Source organism: Ruditapes philippinarum, unplaced genomic scaffold (assembly GCF_026571515.1).
Source record: "Ruditapes philippinarum isolate M1 unplaced genomic scaffold, ASM2657151v2 ctg1667_1_1_1_1, whole genome shotgun sequence".
NCBI classification, from domain to species: domain Eukaryota; kingdom Metazoa; phylum Mollusca; class Bivalvia; order Venerida; family Veneridae; genus Ruditapes; species Ruditapes philippinarum.
The window spans coordinates 248883-259356 of record NW_026866442.1 but is presented as its reverse complement, the minus strand read 5'-3'; the positions used below and the strand labels follow the sequence as shown (position 1 = coordinate 259356).

At 32.1% G+C, this 10474-nt stretch overlaps 1 protein-coding gene across 1 annotated transcript; it reads left to right on the top strand.

Moving 5' to 3' along the window:
- Positions 1–691: 691 nt before the first annotated feature.
- On the top strand, positions 692–3150 carry LOC132732470 (adrenocorticotropic hormone receptor-like). The gene has a single exon (XM_060718889.1). It carries the CDS (start codon positions 1125–1127, stop codon positions 2274–2276), a length of 1152 nt encoding a protein of 383 aa, XP_060574872.1. The 5' UTR covers positions 692–1124; the 3' UTR covers positions 2277–3150.
- Positions 3151–10474: the final 7324 nt, after the last annotated feature.

The following is a 10474-nucleotide window of genomic DNA, read 5'->3' as shown; positions in this document are numbered from 1 at the left end:
ACAATATTTTACTTTTAAATACATTTCCAAAATTTTCATGAAAATTAACATGAATCTGGAGGCGTGCTGCTGTAAATAAGAAAAAAATTTAGATATTCCAACAAATGACACAAGAGATAATAACTAATATGCTTTAAAGCGAACCATGTACAGTAGAAAGTTTCACAATGTGTTTGAATATTTTTGCATACATTAAATGTTTCGTCGATCACAATATTAATGAGAATAATATGCAAGATATCTCTCGCACACTAAATAGACATTTTCTGCTTGATATCTAATTTTACTAAAGTGATATCAATTTGTTTTCATTCTTACATGAAATATTGTATTGATACTACATCGCAGCTAATACGTTGCTTAATACTGTATACACATATTTAATATTCCTATCAACTATAATTATGATTTTTGCTTATCATTATGTTTAGTAAAAGAAAAAACAAAGGATTAATCAGAGAGAGAAAGAGGGGGGAAGAGAGGGGGTCAAGGGGGTGTAATGAGAGAGAACTAATTAATATACAGTATATACATGTTGATGAGTACACAGCATCAGCTGTATCGCAACAATTACCTTCAGCTCCAGGTATAAGAGCGATATTTCAGTTTGTTACACTTCCAGATGTTAAACTTATCTGGAACTTTTCTGTTCTTGAAACATTTATATCGTTACAAAAATACACCAGTTGAACAAACATTACAGCGAGATAGATAATATGTCAGTATAGTTTAACTTGATTTACGTGCCATGCTTTATGAAGAGTAACCAAGAGAGAATACGTCTGGCCTATTTGCTATTTTGTAAGCAAATGTTTTATATCTGCATATTAAACAGTGTATGAACAGTTTATACAATGAGTTAATTAGTGTAAATATTTGTTTCAATGATGATGAATTTCATTATAAATGGTGGGAATATTATGTAGCGAATAAAGCCGCTGTGAGAAGGATTATTTGCTTAAGTTGAAAAAATGCAAGCAGTTTTCGAAAGCGGAAAACAAAACTCCATGACTTTGTTCAAAATGCCTTGTTAGAACAATTTTAAGTGGACACATACTTCATGAAGATTGGGTATCAAATAGGTCATTGTGTTTACTGCAATAAGTCGCAAACATTTAACGAAAATGTGTGAAACAAATGGCGACTTAGACAATGTTACTTTAGCAATGAGGGAGAATCCGGTGGATGTTTTAAATTCGTCTTGCGGAAATATAACACAAGATGGCGGCTACGCGGGAAATTCTTCACGTGGTGGTGGTAACGGCAGAAGTTTCGCTAGTTATCAAAAATTTTCATGTGGTTACTGCGACACAGCATGTATATACAGCGCCATTGAGACATTGTTTATCATTGGAATAGTGGCAAACATGTTTGTTATAACACGAGTCGTTCGTGATCGGAAGTTACGTGACCCGACATTTGTTGCTATAGCAGCTTTAGCTATTTCTGATTTATTGTTTCTTACTCTAAATCTGACAACATCATTTGAAAGAGTTATCTTATCTGTCACGTGCTCATCTCCAGTTATAATTAGTTCACCATATTATATTCTGAAATCCGTTTTCTGGTTCTCCGCAAATACACACGTGGCTTTGCTGGCAGTTTTGAGGTATATTACGTTGGCTTATCCTTTAATAGCTAATGCGTTTCTAACAATTAAAAAGGTGATAATATCGTCTGTAGTTGTGTGGATAATTGGAACAATAATTACAGGAAGTCTAACAGCACTTATTGGAGCACGAATTATTCTGGCTGGACGATCCCAGGAATTTTTGCTATTTTTATGGCTATCGGTTTACTTTTTACCATTGATTATAATATGCGTTCTTCATATTTTGAAAATATTCCTGGTCAAAGGTTCCATAACTGTCACAACAACTGAAACTACCCGGATGTCGATACAGCGCATGTCAAAAATAGTTATTGTTGTTATCGTAATGGCGGCTGTTCTTCCATTACCGAGACTTATACATAAATGCTTAAAACTTGCTGGACGAGATGTATATCCACCTAGTGATTTTCGAACACATTTTGGTGAAATTGCGGATTGTTTATTTCTTATAAACAATTTCATCAATCCGTTCATTTATGGATTTATGTCTGAAAAGTTTCGCGGAAGCTTAAAGGCGATGTTCTCTTGTTTACCTGGGGTTAATGAGGACAGTATTGTCACGTCTGATACACCATTGTCATCAAGAAAGATGAATTACAATCTAGGGGAAATGCCGAGAAAATACAGTTACGCTGATAGTTTGGACAGTGTTAATGGTGTGTAACTAAACTGATATCTTATTGTTGATATTCTTTAATGGTATCAACATATATATCTATACCGTGTGCTACTATATATAATAACACAATACAAACAAAGATATCGTTATAAACAGTATCATATGTAAAGTGATATAATGTGCTACAATGTAAATAGACTAATGTATGATTGATATCAAATGCTGAAATACTGTGCTACAATTTAAATTGACTAATGTATAATTGATATCAAATACTGAAATAACGTGCTACAATGTAAATAAACTAAAGTATAATTGATATCAGTACTGAAAAAATGTGCTACAATGTAAATTAATTGAAATATAATTGAAATCAATACTGTAATAATATGCTACAATGTAAATAGACTCAAGTATAATTGATATCAAATATTGAAATAATGTGCTGTGCTATAATTTAAAGACATTTTCTACAGTTTTATGAAAATTTAATCCTTTCATAGAATTTTCTAAATTTTTTGTATGGTTAGTAAAATTTAATGGCAAATTCAAAAATAAAAATAAAGATTTCTTGTAAAATGGCAGTTTCCATGGTAACCGTATATATCAAAACTGTCAAAATAGCCAAACTGTGTTATAACAAATAGAAAATGTATAAGATAGCTTAATACACACAACAAGCATTGTTAAATGCAAAGATAACCTTATCCAATGATTCTGTATAAAACAAATGATAATCTCAACATATTTCTTTAAAAAATGAGTTTTCCATGCTTGTAAACTGAAAAAAATGAGAAAAATAAACATGTTTTCTGTGAATAATTAAAGATATTGAAACATTTCTTTCATAGGATTTTCTAAAATTTATGTATGTTGTGTAAAATTTAATGACAAATTCAAAAATAAAAAGAAAAATATATGTTGGCGTGTTGGATTTTTTTAAAAATGGCAGTTTCCATGGAAACCGAATACCTCAAAACTGTCAAAATAGCCCAACTGTGTTATAAAAATGTATAAGACAGCTTATTACACACACAATAAGCATACTTTTACACAAAACTTGCATTATCTAAGGGTTCTGTATAAAACAAACGATAATCTGAACATATTTCTTTTAAAAATGAGTTTTTCATGCCTCTTAACTGAACAGAAAATGGGAAAAATAAACATAAATTCTGTAAATAATTAAAGCTATCAAAATATTTCTTTCATAGAATTTTCTACATTTTTGATATATCAAGAAACATTTTATGGTGGCTTCAAAAATAGAAATAAAAAAATGTTGATGCGTTATTTTTCTTTGTAAACGGGCAGTTTCCATGGTTACCGCACATGCCAATTGTCAAAATTACCACGCTTTCTTAAGAAATATCAGTGCTATACTAAATATATTGTCATATAAACAACAAAAACATGTTGTTATATAAAGTTCTATTTCTTTTGATGTTATATGAAGTAAATGATACTGAATATGTTTTTAAAACAAGTTATATAAAGCCATATTATTTCTTTACTTGACTAACATACCCGAACAGTAAGCAAGTATTCAGAAATTTACAAAGAAAATAATGAAAATTGGAACATTTCTTAGATATTATTTTTGTTATTTTTTCTGCTGAACTTTGCCAAATTAACTTTGAAGCGGTGCTGCCTAGCTATATGCTCGACATATTTTCTTTCTGAATTAAATTATACAGGAATTGAATACTAAGAAAGTTGTAGTCTATATTTAAAAGTATGGAATTCACGTTTGATTTTGAGGTTTCACTGAAGAATGGCATAGAACAGTAATTATTTATTTTTTATATTAGTTTTTTCCATTTATTTATATTTTGGGTTTGCATGAAATTAGCTCAGTTTAGAAAGCAAGTTAATATATCCATGAAAGAAGCAATTATTATAGACTTTGCTTTTATAAATGACTTTATATTGTGACATCTGAGGGTTCATGTTTCTATGCAATTCACTCATTATACAATTTCTACTACATCAAATACGGTTATTTTTATGGAAGTATTTTCGATCTATTTTTGCATACATGAAACATCCAACATGGGAAATACAATTATCTATAGTAAGTATTCATTGAACCTTTTTATTAAACACGGCTGCTTACGACTGTCATCGCGTGGAATAGATGTATTTTGCTGATTTCGTGTCTGTTGATAACAATTAACTTTCATTTTCATCTTTGTATTGTTTGCGCATGCGTTTAATTTTATCTCGGTCATTGTTTAATAGTCGGATTTGTATTATTATGCGTATCATATTACCGGCTCTTTTATTTACACTGCGCATGTGCAGCGGCTCTATCCCGGCTCCCTAACATGCATTGTACATGTATATGGGCTCATCTTCGGCTCATTTACATGTACTGCGCATGAGCATCAGCTCGGACACGGTGACTGCACATGCGCGCTATCGGCTCGAAACGCCCAAAATCAGTTACGAGCAGTCGTCTTCTAGATTTTCTTATGAGCAAAAGCATTGTTTCATCTCTCTTTAAAAAATATTCTTAAATAATTAAATTTCTGAATTTGAGGTAAAGTTAATCAAATTATATCACATTTAAATAGTTTAGATCTTTGCGTAAATTTTTATGTCCAGCTTTTTGGGACATTTATTCCAAAATATTCAACTTTTAAACTTTGTTTTTATTTCGAGGTCTGACAGTCCGCGTAGTAGTCAAACTTTAAATATTATTGATAAATTGTTGCACCTTTTAATTCTTAATATAATTGTTACTTAAATAAATTATTTGAACTGTTTATCGATAGTGTAATTATTGTGTTAAACTACGACTCTCCAGCCGGTGACATTTATTTTTAGTCACCGTCATCAACCATAGAGACAAGACTTTGTGTCTTCGTCTGAATTTCTACATCAACAATCATCACTCGAGATTATAGAACAACACAGAGAACAACATAAACATCATACTTGATTAGAATAAGTCCGCTACCATTTAGAGAGATTTTCCCCGCCCGTTTTTATAAACCGTCTAGTGACGGCCGACGCGAGTACAGCATCTACAAAACCCCCTAAAAAATATATAAATTCAACAAACTAAGTAAAAAGTAGAATCTACAACTAACATACGAACTAGAGCCCCGTGCTCGCGTCGCAATATTTCCTTTACATTATAAGAATCTCTTAATGTAGTCTTATGAATAATGTATGTGTTCGCTTAAAAGATAAAGTTTGACAATGTAAAGATATTCTCCACGTACAGTTTACATTCAAGATTGTTATATCGATTTAAATGTTTTACAGTTTTTAAGTTCATGTTTATTTGTCTAGATAGTTTTTTTTTACTTATTGAATGTATGTACTAAAATTGAGAAAAATGGAATCCCTCAAGGAAGTCCAAAACAGGCAAAATTGAAAATGTTGCAGGCTCGGTTTGATTGAGCCTATTCATGGACAGTACTGAAAAGTGCACGCTACTATCCACGCACCTTTAGCACCGGCTTAAGCAGTATTCAACATTTAAAAATGCTATGGTAAAATTTTGAATTTAGAAACATCCGCAGATGTGTTCATACGGCGGTTATCATAAAACATTCAGTGCAAAAACATTAAATACTGATATGAAAATCAAAACAGATGACGAAACATGAGTAACAAGACATTACTAGATTGACGTGTATTATTACATATCTTCTGAAATAGAAACTAATGAAATAAAAGGGAAACCTTCTTGAACGCCCAGAACGACAAAGTTTCAGTAAAATGATAACTGAAAACGGATAACTAATGGTAAATGCAGTCTTCCATCCATGCACCATAGCTACCGCTTTTAAAAGCAAACATGGACTTCTGGTTTTATTTAGCGTGTTGATATCCGTTTGACATGACTTGATAAAAGAATGACATTTGTTTAATTTGTCGTTTTTGGTGGGAAGGTAGGTTGGTCAATAGGTAGATGGTTTTGTGCGTTACTTAAATATGTTTATTAGGCCTACATGTGTATGGAGGGCGTTCGTTGCCAAAATTCCAGACATGTAAAGTGTTCCTTTTTAAAATGACTTTTGAAAATGCGAACTTGTACGCCTACCTTTTTTATTGTATGCCTCTTAATTCAATCTTTTAATTGAAGGTTTCCGCCTTTATATAACAAGTTTACATATATATCGTAACAACTGACCTAACATCTAAAACGACAACAAATTTACAAGTTCGTATCTTCCATTGCATGCAATACATACGCATGTTTGCACACTTATAGATCTGTAATATACAAATGAAATGTAAAACTGGAATACGGAAAATAGAGTTTAAGAAAACGTGTTACCAGTTGTAGAACTACAAGAGTACGTTAACACAGTAACATGTTTAAAATGACAAAAGTAGATTCACAAAGTTAAACGATTTTAAGTCAAGCATAACGCCCCGCCCCTCTCGGAGTATTTACGACCTTCTATTGCGGACAGGTATAAAACGGCGCCTCTCCCATATTTTTAAATAAAACTGAAGGACAACATACGGCATTTTTCATAACATATATATGTTGCATTTGTTACAAAAGTTTTGTCACTAGCAACATCACTTGAAAATTGCTGATTTTACCATTTATGATGAAGATAACTTGTGCATTACCTTATTATTTAACATCGTGTTCTTATCAGTTACAAATTATTTATCATTTTAGTGATTAGCCTGTCCGTGCTATGCCTAGTGCCCTGTCCTGTGTTTTGTTTGGGGTCCGCCTGGGCTTCTTGCCACTTGTTCTTGTTGCTGGGTCATGTAGGGTTGCGTTCATTGAGCGCCGCCTTTCCTTGTTGATCTTGTTTATCATATATTCCTGAGAAACATCGGCGATTTGGAAATTTTTAGGGGAAACAATGACCAACTTCAAGGGAGTAATTTTATTGATAATGTAAAAACCATCCGATATTCTTATTGGTATCATTGAAAAATGTATTGGCACAAATTTCACTTTCAACAAAAACTATGCAAGTATTTGCAAAAATAGGATTTTAAAGCGGCCACCGAGATTTCCTTTCCGAAATCAAGAAAATACTTATCCGTAGCACATATGTACAATCTTTAATAAGGTATTTTCAGTATGAATAAAAACTTTTTGCACTTGTTCATTATCCCTCATGTACAGACTCAATCAAACCGAGTCTGCAATTCTTATGTAATTTTGTAGTGATTAATGCTTCCGAGGGATCATTTTGTTTTCAGATTTTAATACTTCACAACAGCAGGTGCCAAGTGCCGTGTGGCAGTTGTAAAAAGTTGCCCCGTACTTCACTTCAGTGTTTTTCTGGTCCTTCGGGATCATTGATGCCAGCGCTATTAAGTGTTGAGAATTGAGTACCGTTCAAGCCGGTGCTAGGGGGCGTGAGGGATGTTGCACTTGTTCATTATCCCTCATGTGCAGACTCAATCAAACCGAATCTGCAATTCTTATGTAATTTTCCGCCGCCTTTCCTTGATGATCGTGTTTATTATTAAAATTGACCAAGAAATAAAAAAAAGTAAGTATAGGGGGCGCCATGTTTCTGAATTTCAGAGTGTGTTTTTTTTTTACTTGGGGATCATATGCCGTTTTTCATGGTATGGCACTTACGTGTCACATTGAAGGTTCCATGATAAACGCCATATTAAATCATCTGCGGATGTTTCAAAATTGTACCAGTTCATGTTGAATTTTGCTTAAACCGGTGCTAGGGGGCATGGACGATAACTTGCTCTTTCCATTACCGTCCATGAGCAGGCTCAATCAAACCGGGCCTGCAACATTCTCAATTTTGTCGTTTTGAGCGTTCTTTAGGGATTCTTATTTTCTCTATTTTACAAAAAGTAACATGATAAACTTTTTAACGAAAGTTAATTCAGTTTGATTTAATTCATTTTTATTTTTAGGCATTATATAATTATATATCATAAATCGTATGAAGCACACTTTTATTTCAATCCAAAATTATCAAAATATATTACGAACTTAAAAAAAAAGTTTGGAGGGAACGCCGTGTTTTTCTTACCAATTCGAGAGTGTTATTTTCAGAGTAAAAAAACCTAAAAATTCCATATATCTATTTAATTCATTTTTATTTCCGAGGCACTCATAGAAAGCTTATGGAGTAGTCTTTCATTTGATACCAATAATATTGGACTTTTAATAGAAATAAAAAAAGTTAGAATGGACGCCGTGTTTTCCTTCACTTTATTGAGAAATAGGAGAGAGGCGACGGGTATTATACCTGTCCGTACATTTCCGTGATAGAAGATCGCAAATACTCAGAGAGAGGCGGGGCGTCATGCATGACTTAGAATCGTCTAACTTTGTGAATCTACTTTTGTCATTTTAAACATGTAACTGTGTAAACGTACTGTTGTAGTTCTACGACTGGAACACGTTTTATTAAATTATATTTTCTGCATTCGAGTTTTACATTTCATTTGTGTTTTTTCAGGTACAGATATATATCTACAAGTGTGTAAACATGCTTATGTATTATATGCAATGGTAGATACGAACTTGTAAATGTGTTGTTGTTCTCCATTTTAGGTCAGTTGTTAAGATTTACATGTAAACGTGTTATTTAAAAGCGGGTGCCTTCAATTAAAAGATTGGATTAAGAGGCATATCATTTGCTGTGCACGAATGCAATAAAAAATGCTAGACATACATGTTCGCATTTTCAAAAGTAGTTTTCAAAAGGAACACATTACATGTCTGGAATTTTGGCAACGATCGCCCTCCATACATGTGTGCAGTTTGGTCGGGTAGGGAAGGGTATATATCAGTATACGTTGTACATAAAAATGACACGATGCTATATGTTAATTCTATTTATATTAATTCAATATATTTCGAAAAATATTTATATTATTATTTTATTTTATTATATTCAAAAACCTGTATTATTTTTAGTATCTTGACAAACGCAGTAAATTTAACGGCGCATATAATATACATGTAATTTATAAAAGCATAAAGTTTCATCATGAACGACAAGGATCCCCGCACTGTTAAAAGTCCATCTAAATTTAGATATTTATTATTCTCTGATTACTATAAAGTATATTTGTTATATAGCTATTTTAAGTATTTAGTAATTATCTAAGATTTACCAATTATATATTAATAAGGTATAACTATGAAACAAACTCTGGTATACACGGCTGTAAATTAACTAGCCACATAAAGATAAAACTTAGATAAACTATTGATGTAAAATTTATAATATTTTAATCGGAAAAGTAGCATGCACAAAAAAGGAAGTAAATTACATCTAGGGTTTACAGCTAAGTTTAAAGCAGCATATCTCTCAATTATATTTTTATTTTAAGTTTACGGATAGTTTGATTAAATTGAGCCCGATGTACTTGCCATTAGCATATATAATATATCGATTACTTGTTACATATGAGCCGCGTCACGACAAAACCAAAATAAGGGGTTTGTGACCAGCATGGATCCAGACCAGCCTGCGCATCCGCGCAGTCTGATCAGGATCCATGCTGTTCGCTATAAGTTTCTTTACTTGTTATAGGGTCTGTAAGCGAACAGCATGGATCCTGATCAGACTGCACGGATGCGCAGGCTGGTCTGGATCCATGCTGGTCGCAAACCTAGTATGTTGGTTTTGTCGTGACGCTGCTCATAACAAATATACAATAATAGTTATAGGTCCGCTAGTTATGGAAAATACATATTGTGATGCATTCGTAAACTGTAATATCATTAAACATGCAAGTTTTACTTACATTTATTAAAATTGTTGATGGTCAGATATTATTTTATAACTATCCAATTGGAAAACTGGAAGTTTTCTCTCTCTCAGCTTTAAAGTAAATTACAACAAAAGGGGAGTTATTTATAAGGTAGTTTCCTCAATCAGAGAAAATGTATTACTCCCCTTTTAGATAGCGTAAAACATCCTTTAACTGAATCTAAACAAAAACTCTTAAAATATAAATTCTGAAATTAAAAGTTTGTTTACAAAAATTAAAAAGAAATTCTAAAATATAAAGTATTCATACCCCCATTCTAAAACTAAATTCCTGTATTCAACTTTCATGTTAATGTTGAACATATATGAATCACTTTGTTACATCTTTTGGGGAGCAGTTGCGTGTAGAATGAAGTGTAATTATCAGACTAATATAATTTTCACGGATAAATAAGTAATCCATGCAAAAGCATAAAATAATAATTATATATAAATAAATTCAAAGAATAAATAATAATCATATTTATGTACTTGTTGTATTAAATATATACTTTC